At 33.4% G+C, this 25539-nt stretch overlaps 1 protein-coding gene across 3 annotated transcripts; it reads left to right on the top strand.

Moving 5' to 3' along the window:
- The first annotated feature begins 3016 nt into the window (after positions 1-3016).
- Bnip2 (BCL2 interacting protein 2) lies at positions 3017-23479 on the top strand. Of its 3 annotated transcripts, XM_077799652.1 has the most exons (13): positions 3017-3200; positions 3558-3686; positions 8243-8349; positions 9561-9628; positions 10581-10757; positions 12532-12708; positions 15146-15248; positions 16209-16340; positions 17837-17923; positions 18022-18120; positions 18669-18704; positions 21514-21561; positions 23072-23479. In XM_077799652.1, exons 3-13 carry the CDS (start codon positions 8300-8302, stop codon positions 23094-23096), a joined length of 1002 nt encoding a protein of 333 aa, XP_077655778.1. In that variant the 5' UTR covers positions 3017-3200; positions 3558-3686; positions 8243-8299; the 3' UTR covers positions 23097-23479. The 3 variants fall into 3 exon arrangements, with proteins under 3 accessions (XP_077655778.1, XP_077655779.1, XP_026240667.1); XM_077799653.1 differs by lacking the exon at positions 3558-3686; XM_026384882.2 differs by lacking the exon at positions 16209-16340.
- Positions 23480-25539: the final 2060 nt, after the last annotated feature.

Below are 25539 nucleotides of genomic sequence, written 5' to 3'. Positions count from 1 at the left end.
GCTGAATCCTAGTTGAGTTCAAGAATTATTGGATGCTTTGATAAATGTTATTAGGCAAACCAATCAGTTTAATAAAGTCAGATTCCATTTTTCATATTACAAGCATATACATAAAATTCCAATTGAATTTAATATTCTTATGTAAAAAATAGAAACTATAATACCACCAGAAGAAAACAACAGTAACTATTTGTATAATTTTTGGGTGGGGAACGCCTATTTAAACATAAGACCAAAGCTAAAAACCACAAAGGAAAAGGTTGATGGCAGCTCTAAGCTAAGGTACCACTTTCTAAGTGATACCTTCTACCTAAGGTCTGGAAGCCATACTTTTTTTCCTGAATCTTTTTTTTTTCCATTTTTTAAGAATCTAGGGAGGGGAGGGAGGATAGTAGAGGATAGGAAAGGTAGCAGAATACAACAGTTACTAATAGGACATTATGTAAAAATGTGGATGTGTAACCGATGTGATTCTGCAATCTGTATTTGTTGTAAAAATGGGAGTTCATAACCCACTTGAATCTAATGTATGAAATATGATATGTCAAGAGCTTTGTAATGTTTTGAACAACCAATAAAAAAAAGAAAAAAAGAATCTTAAGTATTTAAGAAGGCATATAGAAACAATAAGTAATCTTAAAAATACATTCAACATTGTTCCAAAAGTCTAAAAATACAGGGAAAATAGTATGTTTTTAATAACTTTCTCTTTTTTTCAGATCAACAATTGGATCCATTGCATTAGACTCTTGTAAGAAGTGGAAGAAAAGTATATTGAGCATATTATTTCAAAGTATCATTATTATTTGAATATAAGTTAATCCTATGTTTCCAACTTTTGGAATACACCAAGAAATGTTTTTTAACTGTAAAAAATTGTTCCATAAAAGATTGCTAATAAATAAGTTATAATAAATATTATGATGTTGAAATATAATTATTGACCTGAAAAGAAGTTAATTATATATTTTTATATGAAAAGGAAAATAGGTGAATTGGACATAACTTTCCTATGTTCATATATGAATATATCACCAGTGACACTCCACATTATGTACAACCACAAGAATGGGATTCTAATTAGAATAAGTTATACTTCATGTATGTATAATATGTCCAGATATACTCTACTGTCATGTATATCTAAAAAGAACAAATTAAAAAATTAAAAAGGAAAAAATAACATTGTAAACTATTAGTACATTATCCATATTTTTATGGATAATGAAATTATTATCCATAAAAATATGGATAATGTACTAATATATGAAATATATTATTATGAAAGCATATGTAGTTTATAGTTATATGTATACACAAATGTGAAAAGATATATATAAATGTATTAATCGTGATTATTATTTTGGTTTCCCTATAGTTTCTAATGTTTCAACAATACATGTGGATAATTCATCAAGATGGGGGAAAAGACAAATAGGATAATGGCTTACTCAAAACTAAACACTGATCAAAGCTTAAATGCTTAAGTTACTAAAATGAAGAAGAAACGAAAGATCACAAAAACACGTAATTCTACATGGTTTCAAATAATACTGCCACCCTGTGGGGAATTCTGCACATTACAAAACAAAGTAAAATTTGGAATTATGAAAAATCTGCAACAAAGAATGAAATTTCTTAAATGGCCCAACTTGTTTAGTTAAAGCTCTGTTGATTAGTTTGTTTTCTCTACCAGCTATTTAGGGAAATTACTAGGAGGATGATAATGATGCCTAATGCTTATATGTGATTACAACATGCCAACCACTATTCTTACAAATCACTTTATCTCACAAAACCCTACGAAGTAGGCATTATTTCCCCCCATTTGTAGATGAAGCACAGAAGAGTTAATTAACTGCCAACAGCGAGTAAACGTTGCCAAAGCAACATGAATCTAGTCAACAGCATTTTGAGTCAATTATTTGAATTTTTACTTTTCTGTTCCTCTCAGGCCTTCTCATTTCCTAATAGAATTGCCCAAATAGTTGACGGCTGGACTTTTGTATAGATTTAGTAGATGAAACTTCTGAGAGGGATTATGATGTTCTCCAAAGTAATCTCATTTCCTTGAAACCATAAATCAGGCCAGCGTCCCAGCTGACAGTTGATTCTGAGTGTGGTACACAGACGTCACCTCTTCTGAGAATTGTTCTTTATTGGTCCACAGCAAAAAAAAAAAAAAAAAAAAAGTATAGAAATTGAGATCCTTCACGGCATTTTTACAAGTAACTTTATGTCCCGTGCTCTACTAATAAAATGTTTTGACTTGGATTTTGTGCGGGTCTTTTTTTTTTTTTTTTTAACTTTTCTGTTCTGTTTTATCAAAATCTGATCCACAACTAACTAGGGAAAAAAAAAAAAAAAGATTAATCGCTCCCCACACGTGGGGGGAGGTGGGGATCCACCTTGATTGAACCCAGGGGCACTTAACCACTGAACCACATTACCAGTCGCCTTCTTCTTCTTATTATTATTATTATTATTATATTATTATTATTATATCATCATCATCTTTTTAGAGATGGCGTTCTCGCTGAGCAGCTTAGGGCCTCGCTAAGTAGTTAAGGCTGGCTTTGCTCCCCACATTTTGGGAAGCACTGCTGTCAAGCGGTTCACACTGGGGAATATTACCAAACTCTAAGGATTCCTCTAATGTCCAGCTCTCCAAAATGAAGCATCGGAAATTTTTCCTCCCCTTTATCCATTTTGTAATGCACAGTTATTGTGACGATCAATAGAGACAAGCAGAAAAAAAAAATGCCTCGTCGCAACTGCAGGCCAGCATCCCAGCTAACAGCAAAAGCCGAGGAAGCACCGAGAGTCCAGTGGTGCGTCCTAGCCACCAGCCCCACCAGCTGGAACGCAGGGCGCGCGCGCACATGCTAATTTAAGCCTGCGACCGCCCAGGGGGCGGGGCGACGCCTTGGGTTTCAAAATGACACCACGCCTCCGCTTCCGCCTGCTGCCGCGCCTAGAGAAGGCCGGGAGGTAGTCACTTCCGCTGGGGCATCTCACTGCGTCCGGGTCAGCTTCTGTCGCCTCTTCTACAGCTGCGGCCGGGAAACGGGGCTGGACTTTCTACCGCTGATCGAGGGGAGCGGGCTCCGCTCGTTGCCGCCTTCTGCGACCTGGCCGTCAGCCCCACGTCGCCGGCCTGGAGGGGCGAAGAGGACGAGGGGGCCAAGGCTTCCTCCGGGGTTAGTGCGGCCTGGGAGGACCCGGCACTGCGAGTCCGGGCTGGGAACGAGCCTGGGGGCGTACGCCTGTGGGGCGTGTGCCCACCGCCCCCCGGGGAGGGGAAACCCAGTGGGGTGTGCGTTGTAGGGGGCGCCTCGGAACCTGCTCCGGAGGTGCTTTCCGGATCCCCGCCCAGCCTAGGTCCCCGCCCTGGGTTCTGCTCGCGGTTGCCAACACCCGCTCCCTGCCCCCACCCGCCTCCTGCTTTTCCGTTTGATGGTTGTCCCTGAGATGGAATCGTCCCTCTTCTCTACTCCCCCCGCCACCCCAGCCTTTGGTGCGCTGACGGACAACTTTGGTTCCTTATTTATGACCAGCGTCGGCCCAGGTGCAGAACAAAGAAACTTGGACTTCTGGTGTGCCTCATACCCTCGGGGGATAGACACGGAAACAGCATAAGTAACCAGGGATTTAATAGATCTTCTGGGAAGCTAAAACAAATATAGGTGTGTACATGAAAAGCTGAGTCCTGCGTGTTTTCACCACGCCTTTCTTGTTTAAATATCTAGGAAAAAATGGTTTGGATTTTCCCGAAGTATAATTACTAGACCAGGTCATATTAAGTCAGAAACATATTTGGGTCTTTATTAGGTTTCTTTGAAACTTCCTTTGTCTGTCCTGGCAACTCTGAGGGCACTGCTTTTGTAGTGCTCCATCAAGGTAGTCATGGTGCCTCCCATTAGTTGAATGAAGTGTGTCTTTGCATTTTAGTGTTGCTTTTTTCATCCTCAACTTTGTTTGAATTAGGCTCTCTTTTTCGAAATGTTTGATTTCGTATTTGCAGTTAAATGTATCTTTCCAAATGTTTTATAAAAATTTCTGCAATTGTAAAAGAAATTATGTAATTTGTGAATGTGTAAGCTTTCGGAAGTCATAGCCAAAATTACCAATTAAGTTCCTGCAAACTAGTAGTTTTTTGGTTATATTGTACATTTTCTCCTTAGATCTTGTCATTTACATTCTCTCTAAACTCTTATTCTAGTCTTCATAATAGTTTCTAGTGCAGCCTAATATCTTGGGCATGTACAGGAACTATTACAGACCCACCCTCTGTACATGAAAGTTAAACTAGCTTATCACAAAACAAAAAAACTATTATGGTTGTTAGGCATTACAGGACTTTTGAAGCCAAGTGCAACCAAATCTGGCATTACAGATTTATTTTGTATAAAGTTGCCAGTGAACTGGAGACAGTGTACTATAATAGAAATAGTTCTGGTCCATATCTGGGAAGGAGGGTGTGTTGTCATTTGACTCATATAAATAAGATAAAATGAAAATGATAACACCAATGTTTTATACCTTACAAAGTTGTTGATTGAAACATATGAGATGAAAAAACAAAAGTGGTTATTAAATGTGAAAAGCACTCTTTGGGACAGTTGTTCTATCTATTGTATCCATTGTAGGCTGATGGAGTGATAAGGGGGGAAGGCATCCAGAAAGTAAGAGAGTGTGTGTGTATGTATGTGTATGTGTATACACACATGCATACATCTGATAAATTCTCTTTGACAGGATAAAAAGGTATCTCATTAACCTTACATCTTATGAACAGAATAGTAATATTTCAAAATTATAGTTTTATATTATAACCAAAATTATAACTCTGTTATAGGTGTTAGATTTTAATGTTTTTAGAGGTATCAGAGCATCTCTAGAATATTCTGCACACTGAAAATTTAGTAAATGTCGGTGGCATAACTATTCTGCACTTTATTTCCACACTTATGTGAAATGTCAACACCACTCCACAGTCTTTCTTTAAATTTTGTGTTAACATTTCTGATAGAGATCTCATTGCATTCTTAGAAACCTACCTGATCCCAAGGGGAGCAATGGCAGGCAAACACGTAGGATTTTTTTCAGGCATGTCTTAATGATCTTCATAAATATGCAGGCTGTTCATTAAAAAGTGAATACCAATATTTTAGAATGAAACATTTTCTTTTAAATGGGTAAGTAAAAGACTTATCTGGGTTTTCTTTCTGCAAGCTGTAATTGATTTCAGCAGAGATGGTCATTACTTGCACCTATTCTAGAAGCAGTGTTAAACTACACGTAATAGTAAAATTGCTGAGTACAATTATAAGTTATAGTCTATACAGTTCTAAATATGATCTTAATATTTAATTTTTGCTTGTTCAGCTATGCGTGGAAATTCCCTTCTGAAGCTATTAGAAGGAAATCCATTCTCTCCTTGATTTTTAATCTCACTGATGTCAAAGACTGAAATTAATTATTATGACCTCCACAGATATCTACCATAAATAAGGATATGCTATCACTACCACCAATCTATTGAGAAATCAGATTATTTCTTTTGTATTAGGTTATTTTCACAAGTAACATAGTAAAGTATTATTTCCCCATTCTCCTTTAAAAAAGAAAAATCTTTGAACAAAAAATGGGAAACAACCACAGTTAACTTGTGAGTCAGCAATATCCTGATTTCCTTCAAAGTGGTTGTGCTTACATTAACTCCTTTCTTGTTTGTTTCCTGTTCTTACAGCTGCTTGGTGATAAAGTGCTTCCAAGAACAGTTCTCTGAATTGTTGAAATTGTTTTTATCTACCTAATGTACTGTTCTCCTAAAGTTCTTGTTGAAAGGTGGAGTTAATCATGTTTCTCACTCTCATATTCTGTTGAACTAGCTTAATTAATTAACCATCAAACTAAATGTCCATAACAACATAACTGAGATGTATTAACATTACATCATTCAATATTTTAGAGTAAAAGTTGAATACGTAGGTTGAAATAACTGAAAGACTTGGCTTTCTGTGTTTAAAGGAGCGTTTTGCAAGTGATAAGCTTGTTCAAGTGGTAAATTAGCTACAAGACTTGGTTTTTCTTCTAGATTTTCACAGTAGAAATATTTCTTCTTACAAATAAGGAATAATTTTGCCAACAGAAATTTATATTGCACATATGTGGGTTCCTACAAAGTATTTTCACTACATTTTTGAAGGGTAAAACATAACAAGAATCTTATTTAACAAGCAAAATAAACCTAAGGCTGAACAACAGTTTTCTATCCAGTGTCATACCTTACAATTAAGTATTTTTCCACTTGTAGGCCTGAAATGTGCCAAGCAGTGTTCTAGGAGTTGGGAATATAATGATTGCAACTTTCAGTCATTGCTGTTATTTTGTAAATATTAAATATTTTCTGATTATTTGAACTATTTGAGAAAGATAACCCAGAACATCCTAATTTTTTTTCCAATTATAGAAAAGTGAGACAAGATAATGGGAAGCATCTCTGATTATATTGAATTTAGAGAAATATATTTGTTCACTGTAGAGCAAGTACCAAAGACTTGAGAAAACATTAAGAAATACAGCAAATTAACCATCTAGAAGAAACTAGTCTTTTTTTCAATTCATTATCTAAACAGAAGGGGTTGTTTGGTAAGACAGTTGTGTCCCCTACTCCCATTGATTCTCATCCTCTTTACAGAAAAAGATTATTGTCAGAACGAAATCTATAAAGTCATCATTGAAAATGGATATTAATACAGTATAGATTATGTATTAGAAACAGAAATTGCTAAATAAATCAAGATCATTGTATTTTAAGTCTTTTTTTTTCCCCATTAATTTTTCCAAATTGCCTGGCTCATTGTTTTCTCAGAATTAAAAATTCCTTATTCCTGTACATAATAAACTAATTTTTCCAAGCAAATGTTTTTGTGAGGAAAAGTCAACATCTGCCATTTTTTCCTGTGCCAGTGAGTAGGTCTTCAAAAACGTAAAACCTTTTGGGAATGTTTGAAACCTTCCTCTGGATGTGTACTGGGAAGACCCTCTCAGTCTTGACTGAGAACAGAATTTAGTTTAACATGTGAAGTTTAAAACACTTAAGAAATCTCCATTGTAATTTTGTTGTCCTGGAACATATGCTGTTTTTGGTACGACTTACTATATTCTTTGAGTATTGTAATGACATAAGGTGAACATAAAACAAGACCACATCTTTGTTTTAGAAGAACAACTGGTATAGCTGGTATCATTTATTTTATTTGAAAAGTACTTTTTTAAATTATACACATAGTTTTAAAAAAATCAAATAGTGTAGAAAGGCTTATTATGAAAACAGTAAAGACTTGCTGTGTTATGAATCTTTCTCCCCATACCACCCTCTTTCCTCTTCTATTGGCATCAGCTACTTGTTAACTTTGTTTTTAGTACTTCTAGTCATGTTCCATGGGTCTTAAGAAATATGTTACTGCTGTTTTTTAAATAACTTCATCTACTGATTCACTCTAATGTAAATGAACTAAATACTTATATATATATACCTCATTGCCTGTATTTGTCACTGTTTTTGTTGCACTCTTTACCAGCCACTTTTCATGACTTCTATATCTATCAACTTACTCCATCAACCAAAGGGAGGATCTCAGGACTCCTCACTTTGTAAAATGAGGATTGGGGGGGGGGGGCATTCATGCCCTTTGTTAAAAAATTAAAATAAAAGTCTATAACACAAGTTAAAATATATAATTGCTTACAGTAAAATACCACTAAGTTCAGTCTGAAAAGTTACACTGTGTGAAAAAACATGGTATACATAGGAAGCAGATCAAAAGTTAGCCTAATTCTGTTTACTGGACAAGTTACTAAGTAGACTGATTCAAGAATTGTGGCATCAAAGCTATAAAGAAAATGTAAATGGTAGCATACTACTTGACTCAGCTAAATCTTTTGAGTATAAATATTGTTTACTAGTGTTCAATTTCTAGAATCAAGCTCTTCAGTACTAGGGATTGAACCCAGGGCATACTAGACAAGTACTCTACCACTAAACTACACCCAGTCCTGTATTTAACTATAATTTCTTATCTTACCTCAATTTTTTAATGCAATTTAAATCACAGTTTGAGACACAATTTGCATATATGCAACTGAAAATTATACTAAGGTATTAGATTGCACCTTTACAGCCAATAAATATGTGAAATGGAAATTAAATTATTGTCAATTTTTTTTTTCACAGGACATTGGCTCTCTGGATTATCAGGAGTCAATAGTTGACATTGAATCCAGGCTGAGAATGGAAGGTGTAGAACTGAAAGAAGAATGGCAAGATGAAGATTTTCCAATGTGAGCATTGCTTTTTGATGAAAACAAATGTAGAACAAAACTTCAGAATTTTTTTTTGAGATGTTACTTAATGAATATTAGGTTTTTTTAAAAAAATAGTATTAACAAGGTGGTTATTAAATACTGGGAATTGAAAGTTCCTTTGCAGTAGTTGGGAATGATTCTCTTCTTCCATCTCAACATATATGTAATTTTTATTTTTCTTAACTGTTTTGATCATTTAAGTTTCAAAATATTTGTCTAATGAACAATATTTTAATGTGGGACTTTTAGAACTCGAATATGAGAGGCTTCTAGGAGAAGGGAGTTTTAAGTTGTTTGTAAGAAAAAAACTTAGTAAATAAATAAACAAGGATCTTCTGAATCATCTGACTAGCCCCTTTGACACTTTGCAAAGAAAGGCCTTCTATTTAAATGATGCTTTTTGTGCCATCATGATCAGAAAACATACTACCCAGTAAGGTACCTTAGCAATTGGCATATGGACAGCAGGAGCAGGTGGGAGAACTGAGTCATTTTAGCACATGATGATGATAGTAATTTGGAAATGCCAAACTCAAACAGATTGTAGCCAGCATTACCATATTCTCATTGTAAGTAAGCAAGTAGCTTTGTTATGTGATGATCATGCACCACATCATATTTATCCATTTGGATCGTTTTATGATTTTTTTAATAATTTTTATGTCTTATAATTGGATAAGAGCTGTTGAATAAAGAATTTATATATACTTTTATGTGTCACAGACATATAAGTAACCCCAACAGAATTTTCTAAAAAATTGATTTGTAAATTACCAAATCTTAAGAAACAGCATTGTTCTGTTTTCCATGTAATTGTTACTATAAGCTTTATTTTTTTTTTTTTCTAAAATTTCTTTTTTTTTTTTTTTTTTTTTTTAATATCAGGTCCTTCCACCTTAGTGTGATTGCTTTTATTTATTTATTTTTTTAATTTTATTTTATTTTAAAGAGAGAGGAGAGAGAGAGAGAGAGAGAATTTTCAATATTTATTTTTTTTAGTTCTCGGCAGACACAACATCTTTGTTGGTATGTGGTGCTGAGGATCGAACCCGGGCCGCACGCATGCCAGGCGAGCGCGCTACCGCTTGAGCCACATCCCCAGCCCCATATAAGCTTTATTTTTAACAGATCTTTAAGCTTCAAAAAATTTTAATTTCTGCATTAAAGAGTATGTTTGTGTCTTCCAGACCTTTACCAGAAGATGATAGTATTGAAGCAGATATACTAGATGTAACTGGACCAGAGAGCCAGCCTGGTAAGAATTTGATACCTGTACTGCCAATGGACTTGGTGTTATTTTTAACATATTTCTTTATCAACACACACACACAAAAAAAAAAAAAACGCCACAATGAGCTTTTACTCCATCCTAAGGAGCCAAAGGATAAATTGAACATTGAGGAAAACACTTTTGAAGTGCATGGGGAATTTAACCCTCAAAAACATAATCCTCAGGGCTGGGGATGTGACTCAAGCAGTAGCGGCTTACCTGGCATGCGCGGGGCGCTGGGTTCGATCCTCAGCACCACATAAAAATAAAGTAAAGATGTTGTGTCCACCGAAAACTAAAAAATAAATATTAAAAATTTCTCTCTCTCTCTCTCTCAAAATAAAGGACAATCCTCAGTTTTTAGAAGTTTTTACAAGTAGGAGGAAATAGTTTTTTAGTGGTAAAGGTGACTGCGAAGTCTGTCTGTTACCTCACTGTTTTCTTGCCAATGATATAAATAGTGATGAAATTGGGCAGGTTGGCCCATGCCTGTAATCCCAGCTACTTGGGAGGCTGACGCCAAAAGATTGCAAATTCCATAACAGACCAGACAACTTACTGAGACCCTTTCTCAAAAAATAAAAATAATCTCATTGGTAGAACACCCCTGTGTTCAATCCCCAGTACCACCAAAAATAGCATTAGTTATCAAATTCCAGGTTTTGGGCTGGGGTTGTAGCTCAGTGGTTAAAGCACTTGCCTATCACATGTGAGGCACTGGATTCATAATTCTCAGCACAACATATAAATAAAAAAATATATAAAGGTCCGTCGACAGTTTAAAAAAATTTTTTTTCAAGTTTCATAAATCAGTGCTTGGGGATTTTGTTTAATATTGTTTTTCTCAAGAATAAAGTGTCTGAAGTGTTTCTCTTTTAACTTGATCATCTGAGCATTCCTTGTACTATTGTTGTGTGTGTGTGTTTTCCACTTTCAGGCTTACTAGAAGTTAATGGAAATAAAGTAAGAAAGAAACTAATGGCTCCAGAGATTAGCTTGACACTGGATCCCGGTGACGGCTCTGTGTTGTCAGATGATTTGGATGAAAGTGGGGAGATTGACTTGGATGGTTTAGACACACCATCAGAGAACAGTAATGAGTTTGAGTGGGAAGGTAATTGTTTTACTGCTTATCTGATCTTTTTATTAATGAATGTTTATCTTTACATATATATAAGCACATAGACACATGTTTTTGCAGTTGTATTCTCTTTAGGAAATACTTGATAAGCCTTAAAATTTTGATCATGAAGCCTACTAAAACCCATGTATTAGAGGATTTTGTTCAAAATGTTATTCTTTTCAGTGTTCATATATTTAAGTTAAAATTTCTGCAAATATCTAAATATTTTATAGTGTTCAAAACTGTTTGTAGTAGATTATATATGTAGCTGTATTTTCTTCGTAATGCTCAATTTTTGTTTCTTTTTATCAGCATTAAAAAATATTGCTGGATAGTTAGGTCTTTTTCAGTTGATCAAGTAAGGAAAAAAATCCTTCCAAGAGACATATAATAAGGAATGTGCTAAAAGTGTGGAGAGGAGGTTCTGAAGGGAGACTTAGGAGGGTGATTTTAAAGTAGGTTGCCTGGATAGTGCTCTACTTTATGAAATTACCAACTTGAATTAATGTATACTCTTAGCCCCCAAACCTGATATTTATCATTTTAATTATTTAGAATTCAAAGGAATTGGCATGTGTTTTGTTTTGCATGCTTTCTTGAGTTAAATAATTGGGTTTTTTATTTATATATAACAGGGGAAAAAATTACAATTCTTATTACATTTTTATATAGTTAATAATTTTTATATCTATTTATCTTTAAAGTGATTTTTTTTTCAAAGCAGTGTTTAGCAGTAGGTATTTTATCTGCAGTGAAGGTGATATGCTGTGTCTTTTGTTCTTCTTCCCTGTTTTACTGGTTCAATAAGCAGTCCAGTAACAAGCAATATTTTATAAGATACTGAAATAGTTTTCTGCCTATGTGTTTTGTCTCTTCTTTCTTTAATGCTGCTGTAGTCATTTCCTGGAAGGATATTTTCGTTAACAGCTTTGTCTTGGAAACAAACAACTAACATGCAGTAGGTTTCCCCTCCCCCCATCTTTTGGTAAGGACTATGATACTAAAATTTTGAAAATCATTATTTCATTAAAAATCAGCTACTGCAATCTTGAAATATAAATTAGATCTAATCGTTGATGCTTATGCTTTTGCTAATGGTAATTTAAATAGACTTTTGCATGTATTCTTCTTAATATTATAAATACTTTTCTGCTTCATAAAACTGATCAAATGAGAAATGATTATTGAGTAGTTAACCACTTTCTATCTGGTATTACAATTTGGAGGAAATAATTTATGTGTTAAAAAAGAAATCAACTCTCAGTTACTTGAAGTGACCTGTGGTAGTAACTGTCTTGGATAGTGCTATCGTAAGAGAGATCTGGAAATGCCTGAAGGGTCAATGTATTAAAGACTCATATGGCTCTATGAATTGTCTTTCCTGAACTTGTTGATAGACATTGCACTGTGATTAACTGTCTTTGTTGAATTGGGCAATAAAAAGTTTTATAAAACTGTGATTCCCAAAGGAATAAATGGCCTTAAATTAAAAGCAAGCCTTTTCCTGTATTATGGAAGGGATAGTTCAAATTCCACAGACAGTGTAGCAAAAATTCTCTGCATGGTGGCATACACCTTTAGTTCCAATTGCCCAGGAGAGGATTATTTGAGCCCAGGAGTTTGAGGCCAGCCTGGACAATAAAGACCACATCTCAAAAGAAAAAAGAAATCTCTAACTAATCTAGATAGTGAAGTGGTTAACTTATAACTTGATTTTTGTTATAGAAATAACAATTTGTGATTCAAAACCCTTTTATTTTGACAGATGATCTTCCAAAACCCAAAACAACAGAAGTAATTAGGAAAGGCTCAATCACTGAATATTCAGCAGCAGAAGAAAAAGAAGATGGACGACGCTGGCGTATGTTCAGGATTGGAGAACAGGACCACAGGGTTGATATGAAGGCAATTGAGCCCTATAAAAAAGTTATCAGTCATGGAGGTAAAAGTTACTGAAGTTTGTTCAGATTTTTTTAATGCAACATCAGAACTCTGTATGCTTTCAGAAAATATCCCCAGAGATCTTGCATAACTTTTATAATAAATATTTCTCCTATTGTTTTAGGAACATAACAGGTTTGAAGTAAAAGGAAAAAACCTACATTTAAAAATTGTTAACCAAAAAACCAAATGCTGAATGTTTTCTCTGATATAGGGAGGCTGAGTCATAGTGGGGTTGAGAGGGGGAGCATGGGAGAAATAGACAAATTCTAGAGAGGGCAGAGGGGTGGGAGGGGAAGAGAGGAGGCATGAGGATAAAAAAGATGGTGGAATGAGATGGATATCATTACCCTAACTACATGTATGAAGACACAAATGGTGTGAATATATTTTATATGCAACCAGAGAGATAAAAAAATTGTGCTCTATATGTGTAATATGAACTATAATTTATAGCATTGTGCTGTCATGTGTAACAAAATGAATTAATTAATTTTTAAGAATTATTAATATATGCATATAGTAAGTTCAAAAAGTACCAAAATAAAGGCAGTGAAAACTATTTCCCATCTGCCCCTATCTCTATACCACCTAAAACAGGGAGTTTATTAATTCTCCCCTTTGTATGCATTTATAATTTATATAGAATAAAATGCTGTGATCTTAAGTATATATGGTTCAATGAGTTTTGACAAATACTTACATAATCACATATGCCCACTCCTGAACATATAGAACATTTTCATTGCCCCATAAAATTCTCTTAATAACCCTTTCCAATGAATTCCCCCTCTCTGGTAACCACTACTCTAATGTCTACCCCTGTGATTAGTTTTGCCTATTCTAGAATTTTATGCAAAATCATAGTATGCATTCTTGTTTACCACTCTTCTTCGGCATGTTTTTAAGATTCCTTCATGTTCTTGCACACATCTTTTTTACCCCCACTACCAGGTATTGAATACAGGGATGTTATACCACTGAATTACATCCCTAGCCCTTTTTATTTTTTATTGTGAGACACTCTTACAGTTTCATTGCCCAGTATGGCCTGGAATTGAAATCCTCCTGTCTCGGTCTTCCTCATAGCTAAGAATACAGGCATTCACCACCATGCCTGGCTATAGTTTATTCTTTTATATGGCCAAATACTAGCCCATTGCATAAATGAATTACATTTATTTATCCATTTTCATTTTGATAGTCATGTGTATCACTTCCAGTTTGGACTATGAATATGACTGTTGGTGAACATTCTTATACAAATTTTTTCTTGGATATTAGTAAAACTTGGATTGATATTAGTAAACTGTAACTCCTAATTTACCTTAAAGCCCTTAACAAACCATTTAGCTTTACTAGAGAACTAGCTCATTCTATAATTTTGTAGAGCATCCATGTTGCATATTTATGGGGTATTCAAAAATAATAAAGTTTAGTTCCTTCCCTTAGGAGATTTTCTAGTCAAATGGGACAGCTAGGAAAGTACAAGTTCCTGTCAGTCTGACTGTACCATATATAGAAGTTAACCTGGGTACTGTGTAAATAGTGCCAGAAAGTCAGAATGCAAATCATCCTATAGAGCACGTCTTGTTTCTTTAAATCCTCCTAACACTGGACAGAGGCATACAAGCTGATTTTATTTTCTACATAGAATCATTTCTGCTTGATTTACTTTCTGCCAAATGCATTCCCCTGCTTATTTCTACAATCTTCATTCATCTGAAAGCAAATCACTTGAATATTTGCAGTAATATTCTTCTGCCTAATTTAATCTTATTCAGATGAAGGAAACAGGATAATCTGAATCAGGAAGTCCAACATGCATTAATTCAGCTCATTGGTAGAAATAAAGTTGTGAGACCTGCCTTATGATTTAAACCTAATATCTTTCAAAAATAGCACTTTATTTTTTATACAGGAAAATAATTATATTGGACAATTACACTTAATGTATTTTGTAATTGAGGAATTAGGAAAGTTAGTGAAGATTCTAATGCTCTTGAAATGTTCAGTCTTTTCAGTTCATATTAAGAAACAATAGAAATGATGGTTAAAGCAAAAATATTGTTACTGAATACAGCTTAATATCTAAATATTGCAGTTGAAACACATTAGTACCTTTTTTTTCCACTGAGAATTATGTCAGAGATATAATTCTTTCTTGGTTCTGATCTCCTCAATTCCACAAAACATTAGGCATTGTTGAAAATAAAACTAACTTTTAGAAAACACCCACTTTAACTGTTAAGTTGCATAAAATGTTTATTTCAGATGTTGTGTCTTTTTGGATTATATCATGTTATTTGTCTACTTGCTAAAATATGGCTCTTTAACTGTGCTAATTGATTATTTTCTATCAATCATACTGATGTCCTCTAAAAAAAATCTTAAGAGTAAAATCATGCTAGTGATTTTGTCTTTGATTTCTTTTTCAGGATATTATGGAGATGGATTAAATGCCATTGTTGTGTTTGCTGTCTGTTTTATGCCTGAAAGTGGTCAACCTAACTATAGATACCTGATGGACAATCTCTTTAAGTAAGTATATCTTAAAATGTTTAGACAGAATTCTGAGCTAAATGGATCTCTAGTTTAAGGAAGTTAACTTAAGCTATGTAAAAATTATATAAATAATCCCTTTTCTGGGCTGGGGATGTGGCTCAAGCGGTAGCGCGATCCCCTGGCATGCGTGCGACCTGGGTTCGATGATCCTCAGCACCACATACCAACAAAGATGTTGTGTCTGCCGAGAACTAAAAAATAAATATTAAAAATTCTCTCTCTCTCTCTCTCTCTCTCTCTCTCTCTTTCTCTCTCTCTCTCTCTCTCTCTCCTCTCTCACTCTCTCTTAAAAAAAAAAAAAAATCCCTTTTCTGACTCTTTTAAGTCATTGCTCTTTGGAATTATGAAACTATAGTTTTCCAACTCAACAAAAAGATTGGCATTTTTTAAATTAGAAGGTATATCTCATATCTCTTCCAACTTCTTTATATATATCTGAGGACATATAAATATAAAAAAGTGACTTTCATCTTAGAATCATATGGCTAAATTACATTTACCCATAGAAGCCTAATGTAATGAGCTGACTCACTTCTTACATTTCCAAAGAGTTGTTCTATTTCTGAGATTATTCTGGGTGCAGTTTTTAAAATGTATTTGTGAAAAGTTTTAAATCATATACAGAAAAGTATATCAGATCTTCATATATAAGTCACCCACTTCAGCAATTACCAATTTAGACTTCATTCCTAATTCTTTCCCCACTGTACAATTTTGAAACAAATCCCAAACATCATGTCATTTAATCTATAAATATTTCAATATTTATATCTAAAAAATAACTTGGTTTTAAGTAATTACAATGCCAGCTAATGCAATTTTAAATTTTTAATTGTGTCCTCATCAAGTGGGAGAGAAGGGAATTGTATAATTTGTAGAACCTAGTTCAGTTTTACACAGTGATATTTAAGAGTTAGACTTAATTTATTTTTGCAGGTATGTTATTGGCACTTTGGAGCTATTAGTAGCAGAAAACTACATGATAGTTTATTTAAATGGTGCAACAACTCGAAGAAAAATGCCCAGCCTGGGATGGCTCAGAAAATGTTATCAGCAAATTGATAGAAGGTAACAAAAACTGAATAATTTTTACAGGTGGCTTTATTCAATTAAGTTTTATATTTGATTCCCACTTAAAAATACTCTGTTTCTTGCTGGGTGCAGTGGCACATGCCTGTAATCCCAGCAGTTTAGAAGACTGATGCAGGAGGATTACAAGTTCAAAGCTAGCCTCAGCAAACTTAGTGAGGTCCTGTCTCAAAATAAAAAAAAATAAAAGTGGCTAGATGTGGCTCCGTGGTTAAGCACCTCTGGGTTCAATCCTTGGTATCAGAGTTTAAAAAAAAAAAAATATTATAGCCACTTATTAAGTGTTAATTTCATAATAGGTCTCTATTTTCTAAAGACAGTATTTCCCAATGTCATGTAGTAAACTAATTTTGATCTGCGCCATAAAGAATAATTCTTTAAACAAACTGCTAAGATTGCACTTTATTATCCCTCATACCATTTAAAACACTTTACTACAATTTACGTCTTGGGAAAAGATGGAGAACCTAGTTCTTTTCCTGTTAAATTTTGAGTGTTTCCTTATTTATACTTCTTAGTATGTTTTATGTTCCTTAAAGGTACTAGTTTAGCTCTAATTTTTCTTTGGAACAAACTCCAAAATATACGTAGAGTATATTATCTCAGGAATTAGTTGTCTGTGCTAATGAAGGAACTTGAATCTTCCAATTGGTTTAACTTGCTGTGGTTAATTCAAGTTAGTTTAATCAACTCAGATCCATTAATAGGTACCTAAATTTGGCATTGGTTCACACTGATAATTAAATAAATATATATGTATTTGATGATCACTTTATGTGTGAAATATGCATAAATAAACATTTTTTAATTAAATATTTATTTTTTTAGGTGTAGATGGACACAACACAATGCCTTTATTTTTATGTGGGGCTGAGGATCAAACCTGGGTCCCACCTGTGCGAGGCGAGCGCTCTACCACTGAGCCACAATCCCAGCCCGATAAATAAACATTTTTAATTTGGTTGTTTAAAGAGGTCTTGTATAATGTCTTTAATTTTTAGTCACAATAAGTGTACACATTAGTTGTGATTCGTGGTGTTCCTTTAGTTATCTCTCCTCCCCCTTCTGCCTGCACAGAGTCTTTCATGGTATTGAAGAAATTAGTACCAATTTCTGCCTAGTCTTGAAAAAGAAAAATAGTTTGCTTTTTATGTTCTATATTAGTCTTTCCCTGTTTGACAAGTTCTGAAGACCAGTGAATGAATGCTAGGAGACACTTAATAACATTTTATACTATATATATATATATATATATATATATATACACACATAAATTTGGCCAAATGAAATAATTTTTTTTCATAGCAGTAGAAGGGAGCCAACATAGTTCAAGAATATTTTGTCTTTAAAAGTATTAATACATAAATGAGAACTTTTGGGGTGATATTTTTCTGTTATTTTGTATAAACTAGCACATGTCTTTAAAAGCATTATAATTTGTAGAAAATTTATAATTTTCTTTTCCTTTTTTCTAGGTTACGGAAAAACCTAAAATCCCTAATTATTGTGCATCCCTCTTGGTTTATCAGAACACTCCTGGCTGTTACAAGACCATTTATTAGGTAGTTTTATTCATGTAGAAAAAAATTCCTTATTTAAATTTCTTGTCAGTACTCATAGTCAGAAATATTGAGGTAATTGTTTTTATTTTTTTTCATAGCTCGAAATTCAGCCAAAAAATTAGATACGTCTTTAATTTGGCAGAACTAGCGGAACTTGTTCCCATGGAATATGTTGGCATACCAGAATGCATAAAACAGTATGTTTTGTTTTATTCCTTTAATTGTATTGGATCTTTATATTTTGATGTGTAAGATAATATTTTTCAATATTTCTTACTACACGTATTTCATAACAGCTTTTTAAAGACTGGTTACAATCTAAGAGATGATTTCCTGATAGGTTAGTACTAAAGAACATTCCCTGTACTTAAACATGTTGCTCTCCAAATTTGAGTAAACTCATCATAGCATTTGAAAAATCACATTGCTAAATAAAAAATAAATTATTAATTAAATCAGCCTAACCCTAATACTTATCAGTGACTGGAATTTGTTCTGTTTACCAGATTCACTTATTTCCATATAGCTTCTAAAAAGAATTGGTATAAGTCTAATCTGAGGTTTGGTCTTTTTAATATGTCTATGCCAGATTTATTAAGTTAATTTTTACCTTCTACATAATATGTTCAGTATTTTTGGTCTTTCCTGGAGACTTAATATGATTTAATTTTTAGTCTGTTTTGTTTGTTTAAGTTTTTGTTAATCTCATAATGTGTATTTACTGAAGTAACTCTTCCTTACTAAGGTATGAAGAAGAAAAGTTTAAAAAGAAACAAAAAAGGTATATGCACACCTTGACTGGGTTGCATCTAGACTAGTCCATTTGCATTGCACAGACTAACTCTTCTTTATTGGTTGGTTAGCTTGTAGAGAAAGATAATAGCACTTGTAAATATAAATACATCCCAACATCCAAATATAGAAAATCCAGAGTCCTAAAATTGAATATGATTGGATTCACCCTGTTTTAATACCAAATATAATGCCAGTTAGTAATTAAAGCCCCTCTTCTTTTGTTACTGATCTGAACACTATTGGTAAAACCACAGAAATTACTGAGAATGCTATTTAAAATAACCAATACTTTTAAGATTATCTGTTTCATTCCTTTCTTTAAATCTTAGTGCTTTGAAATATGTATGCAAACTTTCTTAAGTAATCAAATTTGTTTCTTGGGGTTGATTATATTTGCAATGCAAATACTCTATAGCTAACCAACATTGATTTCCTTGTGTGCTTAAATTAAATAGCCTGCTAACCAGTCAAATTGTACATGTGGTAAAATACCTGAAAGTTCAATGTACCATTTAACAGTTAAACACTCTGCTTTCCATTTTAAATTTAATTTTGAATACTTTTGCTTTGAGCATAACAAACTTATCTGTTAATATCTTGGCATAGAAGATGAAAAGGCAAGGTATAAAATAGTTACCACTTTATAAAGTAGTTTAGAAAAGTAGATTTGGGATCTAATTTGTTAGATCTAATTAGATCTAATTTGGATCTAATTTGTTTATAGATTTTAAAAAAATATTTACATTAGCAAAACATGGTTTAATAAATCTTCAGAATTAAGATGAGAGGTTATCATATATGTATTAATCATTTTGACAAGCTAAACTGGATCCAGCTATAAGTAACGTACTAGAACATTCTTAATTTTGAATATATTTCCATTCTTTTGGTGAGAATTCAGTTGACCATGTGATAGAGTCATAGGTTTATATTTCTCTATGACACTTTGCAAGAGTGTGAGCAGTGTTTATATATCATGCTGATTTCTCATTCCTTTCTTAAGCATTGCTTTGCATTTGCCGGACAAGTGGCTGGAATTTAAAATAAAATCTATAATCGTAGAATGTTTTGAAGCCAGCTACTTCCTGGATTTTAAAATGAATTGCTTTTGTTGATGAAATGTGCTGTATGATATCTTTTTAAAAGTTTTTAGTGTTTAATCAACTGTCACGTAGTTTCAGTAGCAGAAAAAAAAATGGGACTCATACTTTTTTATTTAAATGCATTGTTTGAAATCTATTACTATTATTTTGATTTTGTTTTTCACCTTTGTTTGTGTCCAACCTTTAATAATAATATTACATATATCTTAAGTAACTTAATTTTTATACAGAGTTTCTTTAGCCTTAAAAAATAATAAATCATTATCAGTTTGAGAATAATAAAATTCAATTTTAATACAGAAAATTGTTCTTAAAGTCAAAATAATGGCTAGGTATGAGACCTTATGTAAGGCAATATCTCCATGTTGTTAAGTATTGGTGTTTAAAAGGGTATTGAGTATCTTGAGTATTGAAGTACAGCAGTTTTAAATGTCTCAGATGTTTTTTTCAAATAACTCCTTGCCAGTGTGGCCAAGTAGCTAGGGATTGTAAAACTGTTTCAACAGCTTAAAAATAAAATAATTATGATTATCAGATCTTTCAAATATTTATAAAGAATATTTTTAAATGTTAATCCAGTTTTACAACAGACCACAGCTTTTTATTTGTTTGGTACTGGTACAGAGCTACACCCCCAGCCCATTTTTATTTCTGAGACAGGATCTGGCTAAGTTGCAGAGGCTGGCTTCAAACTTGGGATCCTCCTGCTTCAGACTCCCAAGTCTGTAGGTTTATAGGCATGTACCACCAAACCCAGCCAGGCCAGAGCTTTTAGATCTGATTCACTAATATTCAGGTGATCATAGTAATGGTCCTAATGATCATAGTACTGGAAACAAGTATGATAATCTCTTCCTGCATCATACCAGATTATTTTAAATGTCCAAGTTATTCAAATTACTACATATATGAGAGTAATAGACTGTTGTATATTGTCTTTAAAGGGTTGTCTATAATTATGCAATAATTATGTAATCCTTCAAATTTCCATGTGCCTAAATATTTATACTGCCTCTGTTCAACAACCACTAATCTCTAATTTAGAGATTTTTTTTTAATGTACATTTAGGTATTTCTTGGTTTTAAATTCTTAACAGTTTCTTATTATCAGCATAAGTGAAAGACATTCACTAAGTGTACCAATAAATTTTGGAGAATGATTAGATTTCAATAAGCATGCATTTTTTGCTGAACTTAAGATCATATAATCATTTAATGATGATTTAGTGGCTTTAGTGACACTTTAATATTTCTTTGTGAATCCATGATGTCAGGCATGTTAGGCAAGCACTCTACCACTGAGCTAAACCCCCATCTCCCTTCATATTTCAGTAAATAAAATCATTTTTGAGGGAGTTATTTTTCATGTTGCCAGTCTCTTAGCCCTTGAATCCCTGCTGCAGCCACACTATGTCATGAACTTTTAAGGAAGTTTATGAGTTTGTATGTAAAGTATTTTATAGTCTTTAAAGAAACTGTAGTCATGTTTCTTGCCAGTGTCCTGTCTTTTAAAAATTCTCTTTTCTGGTTGGGGAAAAAATGTTTGGTAATCTTTTTCTGTGTCTGCTTCTTTGCACAGCTTTGTTGTTGTTGTTTTTAACAGAATAATATTTTATGTTAAAAGTAGCTACTATTTTTAGAAAGGTTTGTTTAGTTACTGGTACCTCATTTTCTGTATATTTTGTTGAACAGAGTTGATCAAGAACTTAATGGAAAACAAGATGAACCAAAAAGTGAACAGTAAGTTTGGCATCTAGTTCAAACAAGACTGAAGAATGTGCTGATGAAGCAATGCTCTCTTTTGCATTTATAATGCATTTATTGGCTTGCATTTTTATGTAATCTGTTACAAAATTGACTTTTTCTTAATGGACTTTTGTACAAGGGGCTATTCACTGCTGTATTGGTTTGCAAATCTCTCGAATTTAGCTCTTTAATGGTTAATTATATTGTAATCATTTTGTATTTTATATTGCTAATTAGCAGAGAACTACACTTTATAAAGCAGTTTTTGCATTTGTTTATTGAGTGATGATGCATCTTCAGTAAAATATTTATATGCCTAAATGTCAAAGAAATAATATATATTTTTATGTTTTTGAGCAAAATTTTTTAATGTATACCTATCTTGTAGAAGAATAGGCAGGTAAATAAGATCATGATTTTATAAAGTACACGTTAGATGTTTTGATTTTGTAAATGGTTGAATACATTTCCTGGGTAACTTTAGAAAATTAAGTTGCTCTAAGGCAAGGGTCAGTTAAACTGATTCTCTCAAATATCCAAAGATCATGTACATAATTTAAGTAGATAGTACCATCCCAAGCTTTTTTTTTTCCACTTAATGTATATTGTTCCTTAATTCAGAAGCACAAATACAAGTGCATTGTACACTTTTTCCTCTGAAAACAAGTAAAAAAGCCATTTTTAGAACTAATAGGTTAGAAGTTAGGGTTTGTACATATGTAAATATGGGATATTTTATCTTCTGGCCCAAAGTCAGAATTGTTATAAAAATTTTTGGATTTGTTCACTAATGTGAAATAAGCTGTGTGTCCAGGGTATCACTCCCCAGAATTCGTGTGAGTGCTTTGTAATATTGCAGAGAATGTGATGAGTATTCACTGTCACAATTTCTGTAGAAACAGGGGCTGCTTTTTAAACTGCTCTCACTGTGGGCACTTTACCAAAATACTTCCATATCAATTATTTGAACTCAGTAGTAGTTTGACCTAGTCAAGTATGATGTACTTTCAAGTTTCTGTTGAATCGAGTTTGACAATAATAGACAATAATACTGTAAATTAAGTTAATTTTGTATGTCTTAGAGCATCATTATATTGCGCTGTTTGGGATGAAATATTTGATAAGTATGTAAACTCCTTGTTACATTTGGTAAGTACTATTATATTGAAATAAATTGTATTTGTGCCTCCAAACAGAGCTTAATTAACCACAGAATCATTCTAAAACAACAGGTTTGTCCAGAATTTTCATAAACTTGAGTGACATATACTTAGTAAATTTAATATTCTCCATATTTAAAGGTCATGCTGTCCAGCATGTCCTGTAAGCTATTTTACAAAAAGAGAAGGGTAGAGTAGCAAAATTGAAGTCGATTTGTGCTTAGCTTTTTAAGATTTATTCTCTTCTGTACTGATCATACAATCATGGCTTTACCATTGTCATTTTCTTAATATAAAGTGTCTGCTATAAAAGGGGATTTTCCTTTACTTTTTGTCCTCATCAGTCCTAAACTTGGCATGCTGACTTAAGTCCAGTTATGGGAGATGCTAGAGGATTCCTTGGATGAAGCATTCTTCAACAGCCTTTTGACTGGGATCCAGCAGCTCTAGACAGATCCTTTATTAATGTCATTACAATGAATTAAGCCAAAACCATTATTCTTGCTGAAATCTTAGAAACACTTTGTATTGAAGAAATAAACTGACAATAACTATTCAGGCATTCCTTCAGAATTTGGGGATTATGAATAAAGATGTTGGATTTAATTGTGGTTAGATAACACTTGTAGACAATTTTAAGTAGTCTTTCATCTGTGTGTCTCAAAGTGGACTGGGCTTTTTAATAGATGGTTTTGCACCACATTAAGTATTTGGCTCTTCAGTTTCAAAAATACACAATAATTTTCACTCAATTCTTTTATTGTGTTTATTAACTTATTTTTGCAAAAATTGTTCCTAAATATATATTGTTGCAAAATGGTCTGTTTCAATTTTTTTTAACAACAGAAGTAGCCTATTTGCTGTCAGAATATTAAAATTCAGAAAGAACAATGACATTTTTCCATATTTGATTTTAATTTCCATTGCTGATTGATATGAAAGTACTTATAATTTATTAACTTTCTGCCAAGGTCATGGAACTAACTTAACTGGTTTGAATATTCTGTCACTGGCTTTGGCTCTAAGTACACCTTTTTTTTTTTTTTTTTTAAAGAGAGAGTGAGAGAGGAGAGAGAGAGAGAGAATTTTTAATATTTATTTTTTAGTTCTGGGCGGACACAACACCTTTGTTGGTATGTGGTGCTGAGGATCGAACCCGGGCCGCACGCATGCCAGGCGAGCGCGCTACCGCTGAGCCACATCTCCAGCCCCTCTAAGTACACCTTTTTAACCAAAAGTTTCTCTTAAAAAAGTATGAGGTAATTTGATCCTCTATTCTGCTTTGATTATAGTACTAAGCAAGCACCAAGGAGAGACATGATACCAACCCTACATTTAAGCTTTTAATAGTTTAACTCAAGGGGTTAGGAAGAAAAATGAAATAGGATTCTAATAGAGTCTACCAGTGTTATTGAAAAGAAGGGAAACCTTTATAAAGGAATAAAGATTTAGCTGTTATCGGAGATGCCTTGAATGTGTCTCTCCTAAGGAAAGTACTATATATATGGCAGCTGATTATTTGTATCCAGCAGAAAACCTATGGGCTATGCACAATGTATGAACAAGACTAGATTGAAGGAGGATAAAGCTGGTAAAACCTACAAATAGAATTCATATTTTCCTCTGCTTTTTCTTTTCATATAGAAGCAAGTTTGAATCCTGGCTTAGTAAGTAGAGTGCTCAAATTAAAGTTTAGAACCATTATTTCTGGTTTTAAATTTGATAAACCTTAGTTTTCCATAAGGGACATCACACTGCACTGAATACTGAAATCTGGTTAACAAATAAATATAGCTAGAATTTCATCAACTGCAATTCCAGAATTAAAAAAGGTAAAGAGTTTGTCTCTTAATAGACTTCTTTATTAAACAGTATTAGCTGTTTATATGAGTGCTCAGAGAATTTGGAAATGTGTTTGATTTAATGTAAAAGTGGCTTTTTAAATTTCTTCAGTTGATAGTTAAATTAGCATTAGAACTTAACTAGTACAACAAGCCAGTTTCTTGATGAGGTTAGTAATATTGTATGTAAGATGACACAGTACCTTCAGCCTTCCCTTTCCTGTATGCTAAATAGAAAATTATTAACATTGCTCAATCAGATTGCAGGCCGGGATAGGATGACACTAGAGATTGGCTACACCATTCCATTTTGTTTTCATGCCTTTTTCCCCATGTACTTGAAAAATGGATTACAAATAAATCTCAGGAATGGAGTAAATGAATTAATGTACTTAAAAGGCCTGTTTTGCAATAGGAGAGGTTTTTTTCCTAATTTTTTTAACTTTATTTTATTTATTTATTTATCTATTTTATGTGGTGCTGAGGATCGAACCCGGTGCCTCAGACATGTTAGGCAAGCGCTGTATCACTGAGCCACAGTTCTATCCCAGAAGAGTTTATCTTATCATAGGGAATGGGAATGGTGCAGTTTGAGTTGCTAGGAGAAAGTGTGGAGAACTTAGTTGCATGAGAAGGCTAACTGGGGAGAAAAGTGAGGTACTATCTACTGGATATTCTAAATTAGTACAAAAGAATTACCTGGGGGAACTCCCCTTCCTGAGATTCTGAATGAATTTAAAATCAGATCACTGGGGAGGCCTAGTAATGTAACTTCTTTAAAGTCCTAAATGGTAATTGAAAATAGTTTGTTGAATAGCAAGGAGTGACTAAAATTTGAAAGGACAGCTTTGTTGCAATTATATATTTTTTTTGAGAACTAAATGAAAAATGAACAACAAATTAAGCACCAGGTGAAAATCAAAAGAGTTCATTGCTTTCACATAACTAGAGTGTGACATGCCTTTATGCTT

This window comes from Urocitellus parryii, chromosome 6 (assembly GCF_045843805.1).
Source record: "Urocitellus parryii isolate mUroPar1 chromosome 6, mUroPar1.hap1, whole genome shotgun sequence".
NCBI classification, from domain to species: Eukaryota; Metazoa; Chordata; class Mammalia; order Rodentia; family Sciuridae; genus Urocitellus; species Urocitellus parryii.
Note: the sequence above shows the minus strand (reverse complement) of the source record. Positions and strands in the feature narration are given on the sequence as shown.